Source organism: Dasypus novemcinctus, chromosome 3 (assembly GCF_030445035.2).
Source record: "Dasypus novemcinctus isolate mDasNov1 chromosome 3, mDasNov1.1.hap2, whole genome shotgun sequence".
Lineage (NCBI taxonomy): Eukaryota > Metazoa > Chordata > Mammalia > Cingulata > Dasypodidae > Dasypus > Dasypus novemcinctus.
Genome location: NC_080675.1, coordinates 134,511,511 through 134,526,730, shown reverse-complemented (window position 1 = coordinate 134,526,730; position 15,220 = coordinate 134,511,511). Strand labels below are relative to the sequence as shown.

The window sequence follows — 15,220 nt, the reverse complement described above, 5'->3', positions numbered from 1 at the left end:
TTTGGTTTAGAGGAGTTCAGTGATTCTCAAACTTTATTGTGCATCAGAATCACTTGGAGGGCTACTTAAATTAGAGATTGTTGGGCCTTAACCTCAGTGTGTCTGATTCTGTAAGTCTGAATTAGACCCAAGGCATTACATTTGTAATATGTTCTCAGATGGTACTGATACTCCTGGTCCAGGGACCACAGTTTGAGAACTACTGTAGTTCAAAGTCTCTTTTCTTCTTCAGATAAAATAAATGTACTTATTTTTGATCATTTAGTTTGCTTTGCTAGTGCTTTGTTAAAATCAAGCTCTCCTCTTCCCCTAAATTCCAGTACTTATTTTAAAAAATTCTTGTGCCAATAAAAACATTAAGATTTACTCCTCCAAGAAAATTTCCCGAGTGGTCCTATCATACCTCTGTATCTACCCTCTGATCCTAGTATATATATAAAAATTATATATAGTTGACATACAGGTAATACTTACTTTGTACATTTCTGTTATGTGCAAATTTCAGTTTCCATGGTATATTATCTTTTAGTAATTGCATAAAGTACAAATGTCACTGCTGGCTCTTGAATCCAGAAATCACTATGTATTAATAAATAACAGATGCACATCATGATCATGACCAATTACAAGGTCTGTTGGTTACTGCATATTTGTTATTTGCATGAACAGCAAAGCATGTAGTTGTATTGTCTTCTTTCCTTCAAGTGATAAACTCAGGTGACATTTTATAGAAATGAATGAAAAAATTGGTCAACAAAAATTAAAGCACAGCAAAGAAATAAAAGATAATAACACTGGAAGTGAAATTTGAATTGAACATTAATAGAGTTACAGAAGAAATAGCTGACCAAGGAATGTTGACATTGCCACCATTTGAGACACTTCAGATATGCAGCCAGAGGAACTTAGTAAAGGTTAATTTATTGACATAAATGAGGAAAGTGGTTGTGGATAAGGATAAAGATGTCCTGCAAAAATGACAACAGCATGAAATTTCACTTTAAATGAACTCTCAGGGATATTTCAAGACATTGAAACCACAAAGGATACAGTGTTAGAAGCTGATCATAACTTAGAAAGGAATATGACAATTCACCAAAGGTATCGAAAAGATGGTCACTTCATAGCATCAGTTAAATGAAAAGAATATGGCAAGCACTATATTCATATTATTCCTGATAAGTTTTTTTAAAATTTCTCTCTCCTTTCTCATTGTTTGCACTCATTGTCTGTTCTCTGTGTCTGTTCATTGTGTGCACATCTTCCTTTTTTCTAGTAGGCACCAGGAACTGAACCCAGGACCTCCCATGTGGGAGGCAGGTGCCAAATTGCTTGAGCCACCTCCACTCCCTGCTTGTTTTGCTTCTCATTGTATTTTCTCATTACATCATCTTGTTGTGTCAGCTCACTGCACCAACCCATCACGTCGGCTCACTGTTTTGCTCCTCTTCTTTAGGAGACACCAGAAACTGAACCCAGTACCTACCATGTGGTAGGTGGGCTGCTTGAACTATATCTGCTTCCCTGTTCCTGATAAGTTGTTTTTTTTTTTAAATATATTTTTAAAATTTATTTCTCCCCACCCCCTTGTTATTTACATTATCTGTGTCTGTTCATTGTGTACTAGTGCTCCCCCAGGAACTGAAACTGGGACCTCCCATGTGAGAGGGAGGTACCCAGTCTCCAGAGCTACCTCCATTCCCTGCTTTCTTATGTCTCTCATATTTTCCTCCTGTGTCTCTTATTGCATCATCCTGTTGTGTCAGCTCGCCATGCTAATCAGCTCGCTGTCTTGCTCATCTTTTCCAGGAAGAACCAGAAACCAAACCCGGGACCTCCCAAGTGGTAGGCAGGAGCTCATTCCCTTGAGCCACATCCACTTCCCCCTGATAAATTTTTTACAGAATGATAAAGTGCTTTAATTCTGAACATTTCTAATGTTTAAATAACAGTGTATTAAATATTAGTTTTGTAATTTTTTTCATTTCCCTATATAATTTAAATGAACAGAACTGAAATATTTTGAAAAGCTTTTAAAGGTAATGGAAAAATCGTAACTTTCCACTTTGCATGTTTTCAGCTTTCATGTTCATTATTATGGTCCATGCAAAGCAAGGCCTACCTATAAATATATACGTGTATGTGTATATATAGGTATGTATGACCATACAGTCAATCCTCATTATTATGGATTCTTTAGCCAAAATAAGTGCTCATGGTGATTTTGCAGTACAATCACAGAACATTGAAAAGTCTGAGTCACCCAGCACACGCATTGCCACCTGAAGCTGAACAAGGGGACCTTTGCCTTCTTGTTTCAGCTCCTTTATTGTAAACAGGTTTCTTTTTCATGGTACATCTAGTGCGATAGGTTTTTGTTTGTTTGCTTTGCTTTTTGTTGGTGATTTCACTCTTTAAAATGGCCCCCAAGTGTCCTGCTGAAGTGCTGTCTAGTGTGCCTAAATGCAAGAAGGCTGTGATATGCCTTACGGAGAAAATGCATGTTAGGTAAGCTTCATTCAGGCATGAGTTGGAGTGCTGTTGTCTATGAGTTCAATGTTATTGATTCAACAATATATAGTAGAGTGTCTAAGAGCAGAAATATAAAAATAACACATAAAACAAAGTTGTTTTGATTGGTTGACAAAATGTCACCAGAGCCTCGTAGTAACCTACCTTTATGTTTCCTCTAGGAGCAGTGGTTCAGTATTTCTTAATTCACTGCTCTCAACACTTTATGGAGCGTGACTACCACAAATAACAAGAATCAACTATATGTATAAAGCATGCTCCCAAACTTGACACACTGATATGCAACAGAAATTAACAGGGAAGTGGACTTGGCCCAGTGGTTAGGGCGTCCGTCTACCACGTGGGAGGTCCGTGGTTCAAACCGCGGGCCTCCTTGACCCGTGTGGAGCTGGCCCATGCACAGTGCTGATGTGCGCAAGGAGTGCCCTGCCACGCAGGGGTGTCTCCACATAGGGGAGCCCCACGTGCAAGGAGTGCACCCCATAAGGAGAGCCGCCCAGCGCCAAAGAAAGTGCAGCCTGCCTAAGAATGGCGCTGCACACACGGAGAGCTGACTCAACAAGATGACACAACAAAAAGAAACACAGATTCCTGTGCCGCAGAAGCAGGCAAAGTAGAACACACAGCAAATAGACACAGAGAACAGACAATGGGGAGGGAGGGGGGATAAATAAACAAATAAATCTTTAAAAAAAAAAAAGGAAAGAAATTAACAGATGAAAGGCAGTAGCCAGGAAACTCCTGCTATCCCAAGCCTTGCTCAGCTGCCCCAATGGTTGAGGAGATAAATATCTCAAGCACACATATAACTACAGATTAGAGCTCCAATATTAAGAATATTGTAAACTCCTTGAGGACCCAGGGCCTCAGAGCACTTAGGTATTGTATTCTCTCTATAGTTATATTTGACTGACTATATTTGACTTCTGCTTTAATAAATCTCATTGAGATTTTTTTTAAAGATAAGATTTTAGTAAATGTCTAAGAATATTTTATTGCACTTAATATCCCCTTCCACAGTTAATTGATCATTAAAATGTGTTTGTCATTAGAAGCATCACTATATAATGAATGTTAGAAATTCAGAGGTGAAACTAAAACTTGGCATAGGAAATAACAAGTAAGTTTGAGAACAAATGGATTTGTTATAAGAATGACACCTAATAAAAATGTTTTTAATTAAATTTCTATTAAGCACACAGCAAATAAAATTACTAAAGGGGGCTAATATGAAAATGAAACATTAGATGACGTACATTTTTTTGTTGTCCCAATGATTGACATTAGCTTTCCTGGTAATTTGTTTTGATAAACTAAATATTGGGAATTTTAAAAATAAAGTAAAAATGGTACTGTTTTCAGCATTTGGTGTTACAGTTTTAAGCTAATTTATGTTTTTTAACTATGGTAGAATAATATCTTTTTTATTGACTTGATTAACACTTCACTCAGTACTTTTGTACATCACTATTCTTTGGTACATTGTGTCTTAACCTGTTTTCTTAAAATATACACATTACTTTTCAAAATAGAAGTTTTGTCTTGAAAGTTTGCTGTTTTGTCTTTTGGAATTCTGGAGATCTCATGTTTGTAAGAATGTAAGATTGAGCAGTCTGCTTTGATTTTTTTTTTTTTTTTTTAAACCATAGGTAATCCTGTGGGGTACTTTAAATTTTTAAAAAACCCAAATTTTTATGATCTGATTTTTATCGAAAAGACCAAGTACGTCTAAAAGATATAGAGAGCATGCAAAGACTATAAATTTTAGTTTATCTGCTTGCTTTGATAATGGACACATTTCTCTAGGAAATCACTATGAAATGCACTTTAAATGGAATTAGAAAGACCGTTATATTTACAGTTGTCGTTCTTGGAGATGGTTTTTTGGTGTGGACATAGGTAAATTCTTCTACATTTAGTCAGTATTTAGAATGAATACATATTTCTTTCCTCTCTGAGTTTTTGTCATTTTTATTTATAGTTTTAATTACTAGATTTCACAAAATGTGTATTTCTTCTCTTCCCAGAAAGTATTTAAAGTTCCTTTAATGTCACTGAAATCTTCTAAAAACATCTTTAAGGAAATTAGATAACTTTTTTTTTGTTTTTTAAATACTACAATTTTTCTTTTAAGTTTAATGTTTTATTTTAGGACATATTGATGCATTTACTTCAAAGCTATTCCTGCTTGAAGAAATTACCTCAGAAGATTTAAAAGAAAAGCTTTCAGCCCTCAAGTAAGAACATTTCCATTGTAGTGGGAATTGAAAACGTTTTTAATATGATCCCTAATTTTCCCTTATCTTTAAATAGTGATTAAGTTTAGGTCATTTATTCTCAAGGCTTTTAATCTTTTTATACACTGAAGCTTCTCTTGACTCAACATGTGATCCATATTAATCACCTTCATCTCTACATTAAATATAATTGAATATAATGCCAGTAGCACCAGTCCTTCCCCTTAAAACAAAAGTGAATAAAGCAAAAGTAGCTCACCATCTTCTGAAACCATGGAAAGGATACACCTTACCCCAATGCAGGGAAGGGAAAGGATAGAATTGTCAACTGATTCTTAACCTTCAGGACAGTGTACATTGATTTGGACACCCTAACTTCTAAAAGTTTGCCTTTCTACCAAGCATAATTATGTATCAGACAAATGAGTTTGTAGTAGCCAAGAGCTCCAGTTATCTAAATGCAAAGGAAAATAATTTATGAATATTATTCATTTGAATCTGCCAACTTGGAAAGAAGGGATGGTGGTAGTATCTCCATTTTACATATGAGGAAAACAGGACTTAGAGTGACTTGCCCAGAGCACACAGCTGAACTAGAGTGGCAGCCTTGTTAGTTAATATGTTTGGTTCACCATCCGCCTATCTTACACTAGCTAAATAATTTTAGCTTTGGAGCTTGACACAGTTTTTTAAGGGATCTAGGGTTCAACCCTTGAATTCTACTTGTACTTACATAGAAACACCTGTTTTTAGATTGCTTTTCTTGAAGGGTGACTTTGCTTTTTACATGTGAATAGAAAAGGTTTTGCATATCATACTCTTCACTTCTGCTTGTTCACTGCATATTTTTTTCAAATAAAAATAATAAAAAGTGAGTTTAGACATAGAAGACAGACTCTAGAAATATTTAAAATATTATCATTTATTTCTCTTTAATTATCCTGTTCTTAATCAGTAGCTTCTTTGGCAGCACACAAAGTATGAGTCAATTTCTTTGGAAGCTAATTCACTGCCATTCTAAAAGGTAAACTCTTCTGCAGATTAATTCTGGTAAAGAATTCTGAACATTTTTAACAGTATATAATTTGAGCATAAAACAGTGATCTCTTTACAGCTGCTCTGACTTGCACAGAGACAAATACTTATGAAAATGGAGGGAAATCCAGAATGGCAAAAAATTAAATATAATTCAGTCTACATAAACATATATTTTGATATCCCATGCTCTAACTTATTTCTTTTACTGTTCCTTTCTTTAAAAAAAAATTTTTGTGGTTCCATATATATTATAAAATTTGCCATTTTTAGTGTACAATTCAGTAGTAGCATTAATTACAACTCATGTTGTTGTACAACCATCACTACTTTCCATTACCAAAACATTTCATCACCTCAAACAGAAACTCTGTGCCTATTAAGAAATAATTCCCTCTCTCTCCAGCCCATGGTAATTTCTCTCTTCTTTCTGTCTCCATGAATTTGCCTATTCTAGATACTTCATATAAATGTAATCATATATTATTTGTCCTTTTGTGTCTGGCTTATGTCACTTATCTACTGTTTCCTTTTATTATTGAGGACACCTCTCTTCCTGAGGAACTATAATTGTTAAGAGTAAGTTTTCAGTGGTTTCATTTTATATGGATGTCTTCTCTTTAATAGGATTTCAAATGTATTTAACATCCTCCAGCACATCCTAAAGAAATTAAGTAGGTAAGTATTTTTTGACATGTTTCTTGGATGAAAAGTCATAGAAACTTTGAAAATATGCTGTTAAAGAGGAAATAAGTTAGAAGTACAGGGTTTATTTTATTGTATCAAAATTCAATTTGTTGATACATAAGTAAAATGATAATATGATGGTATCTAACTTCAGTGACTTTGCAATTGCATTTTCTTAAAACGTTATTGTATTAGTTTCCTATTGCTGCTGTTACAAGTTACCACAAATTGAGTGGCTTAAAACAACACATTTATTCTCTTACAGTTCTGGAAGTCAGAAGTCCAAAGTCAGTTTCATTGGGCAAAAGTTAAGGTGTCAGCAGGGCTGGTTCTTTCTGGAGTGTCTTGAGTGGATAGTTTGTTTACTTATCTTTCAGTTTCTGGTAGCCACCTATAGTCCTTGGCTGTGGCCCTTTCTTCCATCTTCAGAGAACATCGTTCCCATCTCTTCCATCATCATGTTGTCTTCTGCCCTTCTGCAGTAGTAGCTCTGTCTGTCTTCCCCTTAGAAGGGTACTTGTAACATCATTTGGCCTATCTGGATAATCCAGGACATTCTCCATTTCAAGATCCTTAGCATAATCATAACTGCAAAGACCCTTCTGCAGTATAAGATAACATATTCACAGGTTCCAGGGATTAGAATGTGGACACCTCGGAGGGCATTATTCAACATACCATAAGCTATATTGTTTTCATTTTCAGGATGAGGAAGCAAAATAGAGCTTATAATCACATGTCATTAGATCCATGGCAAATCTTTAGATTCTGTGCATAATCATTTATAAAATCATTTTGTTATACCAACTTTTACATTCTGTTATATCTATATAAAAGATATTCTATATAAAAGATAGAATAGAAAACAATTCAAGGGTCTGAAGTTATGTCAAAATCTCAAAGTTCTCTTCCACTTAATAGTATTACTATGTAACTGAATGTCATTTTCCTTATTTATAAATGACAGTGTCATACTCAATAGCCTGCATGCTTTTCAGTTCAGAGACAGTGATTCTGTGACAGGATTTTTATTTTACTTATTCTGTTCTTCATATCACATACAATGCTTATATGTACAATGCAATTTATTAGATGCTTTTTGAAATTTTATTATCAATGTCTTATTTAGCTTGTGTATTATTTTTCTCTTACTGCTATAATAAATTAACACTGAGTAGTGTAAAGCAACACAAATTTATTCTTACTGTTTTGTAGGTCAGAAGTCTCACTGGGCTAATAATAAGACATTGGCAGGGCTTTATTCCTTTCTGTAGGCTGTGGATAGGATCCATTTCCTTGCCTTTTCCAGCTTCTAGAGGCCATCTACATTCCTTGGCTTGTAACCCTCTTCCTCCATCTTCAAATCTAGCAAGGACAAGTCATGTCCTCACATCACTTTACCCTGACATTTTCCACAGTCGCATCTCTTGGCTTTCTTCTGCCTCCCTCTTCTACATTTAAGGATTCTTGTGATTACATTGGGCCCACTTGGTAAATCTAGGATAATTTCCCCATTTAAAGGTCAGCTGGCTAGGAACTTTAAAACCATCTGCTACTTTAATTCCCCTTTGCCATGTAATGTATAACATATCAATAGGTCCTGGGGATTAAGATGTCATTATTCTGCCTTCCAGAGTTTGTATCCCTTACCTTGCTCTTGTTTGGCGTGTAACCCTTCTTGGAATGTCCGGTTATTCTCAATGACTTAGGTACATTCCTCTGCAAGCCAAAACTTTCTTCATTTATAGTGGAGGAAGTTAAGATACATGATTTTCATTGATAAAGGCTCAATCTGTAAAATTTTATGTATTACCACTAACAATTTAGTTATTCTTTTCCTTTTATGGAAGTGTGAAAGTGATTATTTAGAGAAAAATTCTGAAGGATGGGAATGATTCTGTGGCCCTCCTTTGTCAATACCTATTTTCCATTTAAAAATTTAATGAAAATCTAACTTACTAGGCTTCTAGGTAGATCCAGATAACTAAAGTATGGCTAATCTTTATTTTTAATGTCATATTGTAGGAAGGAACTGGTGTTCTCTTTATTGCCTTGGATCCAGAGAAGTGTGTAAACCCCAGAAAGCATAGTATATTAATCATATCTCTTTAGCTCTTTTTGGTGAAACATTGACTTCCTTTAAGCTTTCAGAGGAAGCAGAAAAAATGTTGATTGATGTTTGGCATAACTATGGTTATTGTGTTAATAGAAAATAGTGATTAAGGGTATGGCCTATAGAGTTAAACTGCCTGGATTTAAATCCAAGCCTTACCACTTCAGAACTTTGGGAAAATTGTTAAACTCCTCTGCTTTCTGTTTCTACATCTCTAATATGGGTTTAATAATACTAAGCTTGTACGGTTGTTGTGGAGGATTTAATGAAAAACTGTAAACGAAGAATTATAATAGTAGTTTGCTCATAATTAGTATTCAGAATCTGTTAGCTGCTATTGTTACTGTTATCATTCTTAGAACACCTTATATTATACTGGCAGTGTTACAGTGATTGTTTCTGCCACTTTATTTTAAACTATTCGACTGTAGTGTGTCTTACTCACTTTTCAATGTGTATTTCTTTTCACCTGTTTATTACCAGGTACAAAAGGTACCCAATCATTTATTAAATGAATAAAAATGCTCTGTATAGTAAATGCTTTGTATATACACTCATGAAATGCTTTTTAGTTTAATTATATGTTGGCCATGGATTAGAGAATTAGGCAGATTATTTGATTCCCCTTAATATTGAAAACTCATCTTACAAATTGATTGATATGACAGTAAAAAGAAAATAACCAGATTTTCTGAACTTTGGAATAAGAATTAAAATTCATTGCCAAAAAAGCATGAAAATAGTTTTAAAGACTTGTGAAATTTTATTTGGTCAAAAGAAAGAAAAAGAGTTGTTAGAGTTAGTGTTGTGGTCCCATAATTGTTTTCAGTTTTACTAAATAGATCATGATTAAGAAAGTGCTATTAAAATTGGCACAGCAATTGATCAATTAACTTTAATCGTGTGGATTTAGCTTGCAGGAAGGTTCCTACTTGTTGTCTCATGCAGCAGAAGATTCTTCACTCCTGATTTACAAGAGCTCTGATGGAAAAGCCACTAGGACAGCATATAATTTGCATAAAACACACTGCAGTCCTCCTGGTGTACCTTCTAGTCTCTCAGTTCCCTGGGTCCCTTTAGATCCTGGTCTCCTATTACCATATCATATCCATCATGGAAGAATACCTTGTACTTTCCCACCTAAGTCACCAGGTCCTACATCACAACAAAAGGTAAGATGTTTTTTGAAATTAAGTGTTACATTAGAATTTTTAGATATCTTGTAAAGCTCTTTATGCAGTTTTTCAACCTGATGTCCACATTCGACATATTAACCACAGCAACATGCTAAAGACTATACTTACAGAAAGGTTAAAGCCTTATGCTACACCAAATTCTATTGGCTTGCCAATAGAGACATGGGAAAAGTATCCACAAAGTTAAATCTGTGTGCTTTTATTAAAAGCAAAGGTATGTTTCTTGTCATTTTTATTTATATACTTTTTCATTTCATAAAGTATTTGAAGTGATTTCCAGAAGAATAAATGAAATAAAATACATCCAGTTAAAACTCATAAATAGGATATGGAGGGAAACAGACTTGGCCCAGTGGTTAGGGCGTCCGTCTACCACATGGGAGGTCCGCGGTTCAAACCCCGGGCCTCCTTGACCCATGTGGAACTGGCCCATGCACAGTGCTGATGTGCGCAAGGAGTGCCATGCCATGCAGCGGTGTCCCCCGCGTAGAGGAGCCCCACGCACAAGGAGTGAACCCCGTAAGGAGAGCTGCCCAGCATGAAACAAAGTGCAGCCTGCCCAGGAATGGCGCCGCACACACGGAGAGCTGACACAAAATGATGCAACAAAAAGAAACACAGATTCCCGTGCTGCTGACAACAACAGAAGCGGACAAAGAAGATGCAGCAAATAGACACAGAGAACAGACATCAGGGTGGGGGGTGGGGGGGAAGCAGAGAGAAATAAATTAATCTTTAAAAAATATATATGGAAAAATATAAAAGCAAATATGAATAATGTTGGAATGTCTTTTTAAAAGTATGTAGCTCAGTGGTTGAGCGCCAGCTTCCTGCATATGAGGTCCTGGGATCAATCTGTGGCCCTGGTACCTCAAAAAGAAATAAACAAAAAAGCAACTGACTAAATTGTGTTTTGCTAAGTACTATATAATTTAAAATATTTGTTGAGTTATAATCAATGTTACTTTCTTTATAGATTCCATCCCAGAAATACCAGTTGAATTACCTATCTCTCAAATTTTTATAAATCCATAGCTGGAGATTTTCTTCACAATGTCATTCATTCTTTATATCAGATAAGGAATTCTAATTGAGTTTATTCATACAAAATGTTGTATTCTCTGCAAATGAATCTAAATATTCAAGATGCAAAATTATAGTGTATTTTCCTTCTCTGCTACAAAAAACTCTGAATCAGAATTATTGTCTGAGTTTTATAATCTTTTCAATGTGGTTGCCTCAGAGCTTCCACTACCTCTGAAACCTGTGGATATTCTGTTCATGTTGTTTGTTGTTGTTTTTATGTCTATCAATCTGTAAATATTCCCAGGTTCTTTTTAGAACTATCTAAAATGCAGATGTTAAGGAATTTTTTTTGTTATATGTATAATTTACAATGAATGTTTTTCAGTACTCCTAATGTTCATTTTTCCCTAATGTTAATATTTTGGGGGATCCATTTATATAAGAGAACTTCTTGCACATTCCTATTTGAACTTGGCTAAAAAAAGTATAAATGTGGTTCACTAGGTGGAATGAATGAGAGAATAGAGCTCGTTGTTAGCTTTTAAAAGTTGTTGTTGTTTTTTTAGCTTTTTTTTTTTTTGATGTACCGGGGCTGGGTATTGAACCTGGAACACTGATCCCCCGAGGTGGTTTTTTTGTTTGCTTGCTTTTACGAAGTACCTGGGACCTCATATATGGGAAGCAGATGTTCAACCACTTGAGCTACATCTGCTCCCCTGAAGAACTTTTTGAAGTATTTACATTCTTTCCAAGAGAATGATTTCCTTTTAACTTAGAAACTCTGATTATAGTCTCTTACCCATGAACATATAATTCTTTGTGGGAGTGACTTACTCTTTTTTCATGAAAATGAAGTTTATACTTTGACATTCAACAATGTTAAGTGAAAGATAAAGTAATGTGTTTGCACAAATTGTTTTCTAAAAAAGGAAGGAAATAGTAACCTTACAGTTTCCTTATAAAGACTGACACTAAAATAATGTTGAATACTTTATGCTTTGGAAATACTTTAATAATTTAATCTTTTTTATAACATGGTTCAAAATGTGATTTAGTACAATAAGAAAATGGAGAGATTCCACATGTTCAGGATTTGGCCACATAAAGTTGAGCATTTCAGTTATATGTATATCACTGAGCACTTGTTGATTTGTACTTTTGCTTATAGAAAGTTTTTGGTAACCTCCTATACCTTCCCACAATCTATCCCTGAATTTAGTGGGAATTACCTCATCCTCCTTTCCTTCCTCCTGACCAGGCCATGAGAATGGTACTTTTTAGCCCCAAGCAAGCAAAGCACAGATAGGGATTCTAACCTTAGAAGCAATGAGGAAAGACCAGCGTTTCAGGGAATTCAGGGAAGTGAGACCTGAATGAAACATAAATTATCTGCATAGGTTCATGGTACAAAAATGCATATAATGGGATGGGTGTGGCTCAAGCAATTGGGTGCCCACCTCCCACATGGGAGGTCCCTGGTTCGTTTCTGGGGCTTCCTGAGGAAGACAAGCAGACAGACAAGGGAACCTTCTGGGGTAGGGGGAGGAGGTGTGAGAATAAAAATTTTTTTTTAAGTCTTAAAAAATATTTATTAAAAAAATGCATGTAACAGATTTATCTGCCTCTAATAGCTCTAATCCCTAGTGGAGCTACTAGTCCACTTAAACTCTGACTTCATCTTTATGTACTGTCTTAGGTCCTAATTCCAGTATAGCCTGTGTCTGCCTCCTTGCTGCATCAAACAAAACTTATATCATAGGGTCCTATTTGCTTTTTTTTTTTTTTTAAAGATTTATTTATTTATTTCTCTCCCCTTCCCACCCCACCCCGGTTGTCTGTTCTCTGTGTCTATTTGCTGCATCTTCTTTGTCCACTTCTGTTGTTGTCAGCAGCACAGGAATCTTTGTTTCTTTTTTGTTGTTGTTGCGCCATTTTGTTGTGTCACCTCTCTGTGTGTGCGACACCATTCCTGGGCAGGCTGCACTTTGTTTCATGCTGGGCAGCTCTCCTTACGGGGTGCACTTCTTGCGCGCGGGGCTCCCCTACGTGGGGGGACACCCCTGCGTGGCACGGCACTCCTTGCGCTCTTCAGCACTGCGCATGGGCCAGCTGCACACAGGTCAAGGAGGCCCAGGGTTTGAACCGCGGACCTCCCATGTGGTAGACGGATGCCCTAACCACTGAGCCAAGTCTGCCACCCCCTATTTGCTTCTTGAGCCACCCTTAACTTCTTCTACTTCAGTTCTTTTGCTCTGGCACATACCTATCCCTTTTCTCCTTCTACAAAAGTTCACAAGATTCCGATTTTTGCAGAATCAAATCCCAACACTAGTTTGCCCTTTTTAGTCATCTAATTGTAAACCAAAAATTGCCCCTCCCTACAGAGATAGAAAATCCCAGTTGAGGAAAGCTGGAGTCTGAACCATTCTTTAGTTATCCAGCAGCCCCGTGTAGCAATGCCGGTATTATTTCTCTTGTGCTAGGAATATGAGAGAATGTGCTTGGAATTACAGTCTTAGCCATCACTCCAGACCTGGAATTCAGTTGACAATATGTGAAGAAACAAAGAGTACAAGCTGGCTGGGGAAAATACAGGCAGATATGGACAGGTTCTAGGGAAATCATTTCAGACTATATACCAACTTATTTGCTTCTTTCCTAGGCCTGGCCTTCTCCATTACCCTTTTAGAAAAAAACTTCATGTTCTCTCAGTGACCAAGGAGGAAGCAGCATTTCCAGATTTCATCTTCAGCAGGAATAAACCTAGGAATAGACCTTTCGGAGGCTGTGTGAACTTGAAAGTGAGGGTGAACAGCAGTCTACGCTGAGGAACAGTAGACATTAATAAAGCCAGCCCCACAACATTTCTTCCTTCCACCTCTCTTCTTCCCCTTTTGCTATCCTCTGTATTCCTCTTCCAAATTTTCCTCCCCATTTTCTTTCTTGCTCTTCTCTTTCAGCCCCTCAAGTTTTTCCTTTTCTACTTGAGTTCTTTCTTTTCTCTTCCTTTCTTTCATGTCCAGTTTTGTCTTCTTCCCTCTTTGCACTTTTTTATACTTTTGCTTCTTTCTCCATCTTCTTTTTCCCCTCCTTTATCTTGTTGTCTGTCCTTTTGTAGGTCCATGTTGTTTCTTCCTTTTTACCACTTCTGAATTCCTTCTTGTATATTTCTTATCCCTCCCTTCATATTTCTCATTTCTTCCTCTCCTCTGCCCTTCATCATCATTATTGCAGATAACACATTGCTCAAAAGGCCTGTCATTTCCTCATTTTCTAATTTAACTTTTTTTTCATTGATTTTTTTTCCCTTCCCATTCCAGCACCCCTCCCCCCATTGTCTGCTCTCCGTGTCCACTTACTACACGTGCCTCTGTGACCACCTCCATCTCCATCAGCAGCCCTGGGAATATGTGCCTCCTGTCGCTCCATTCCCACCGTGTCAGCTCTCTTCATGTGCGGCACCGCTCCTGGGCAGGCCACACTCTCCTTCGCACTGGGCGAGCCTCCCCACGGGGCTCCCCCCCCCCCTCGCGGGGGATACCCTGCATGGTACGGCACTCACCAGCACTGCATATGGGCCAGCTCCACACAGGTCAAGGAGGCCTGGGTCCCAAACTGTTAACCTCCCATGCATAGGTGGATGCCCCATCCATTGGGGCAAGTCTGCTTCCCTAATTTAACATTTTAAGCACTTCTAAATTTGGGGTGCAAGTGTAGCTTGGTGGTTGAGCTCCTGCCTTACATTCAAGATCCCACATTCAACCCCCAGTACCTCCTAAAAATTAAAAAAAAAGTTAATTTTAACATGTAGAGTATTTCTGCCTTCTCTCCTCTCCATCCTACCCTGATCTTCATCCCCTTCTCTGATTGTTATTCAGAAATTTAGGACTTTACATCTGTATCAGATTAAAACTTGTTTAGAAATAGCCAGGTGTCTGGTATTAGGAATATAGACAGGATCATTCACAAGGTACATGTGTAAGTAATACAGAGTTGACCGTATATAGGTATGTTATGATTATGTTAAGCTACTCTATTCTTTGCTTCATCTCTCTTAGGTTGGTGGAACAAGAATGCCTACACGCAGCCGCAGGAATCCAGTTTCCATGGAAACCAAAAGCAGTTGCTTGCCTGCTCAGCAAGCTGAAAATGAAGGAGTGGCTCCAAATAAAAGAAAAATAACTTAAGGCCTATACCATGGAAAATGAAATTTCAGAGTAACCCATTATAACAGTGTTTAGGTTAGAAGAGTTTGAGGGGAAATAGGCCTAAAAGATCAGTATGCAAGAAGAAAACTTTTGAGTGTCCTAAGTTTTTAGAGTGCCTTGAAAGAATACATTGGCCATATGAAAGAATGTTTGAACTATAATGGAATGTTTTGCTCTTAACCCTTG

At 36.8% G+C, this 15,220-nt stretch overlaps 1 protein-coding gene across 2 annotated transcripts in view; it reads left to right on the top strand.

The window, feature by feature from the left end:
* The window catches only part of ICE2 (interactor of little elongation complex ELL subunit 2), a 63,541-nt gene that overhangs the window by 47,526 nt on the left and 795 nt on the right, over positions 1-15,220 (top strand). For both annotated transcript variants that reach the window (XM_058294290.2, XM_058294291.1), the window contains 4 exons: positions 4,685-4,769; positions 6,432-6,482; positions 9,518-9,776; positions 14,885-15,220. The exon at positions 14,885-15,220 is cut by the window's right edge and continues 795 nt beyond it. In XM_058294290.2, coding sequence (XP_058150273.1) covers positions 4,685-4,769; positions 6,432-6,482; positions 9,518-9,776; positions 14,885-15,013 — 524 coding nt within the window. In that variant the 3' untranslated portion in view covers positions 15,014-15,220. The remainder of the gene's footprint in view (positions 1-4,684; positions 4,770-6,431; positions 6,483-9,517; positions 9,777-14,884) is intronic.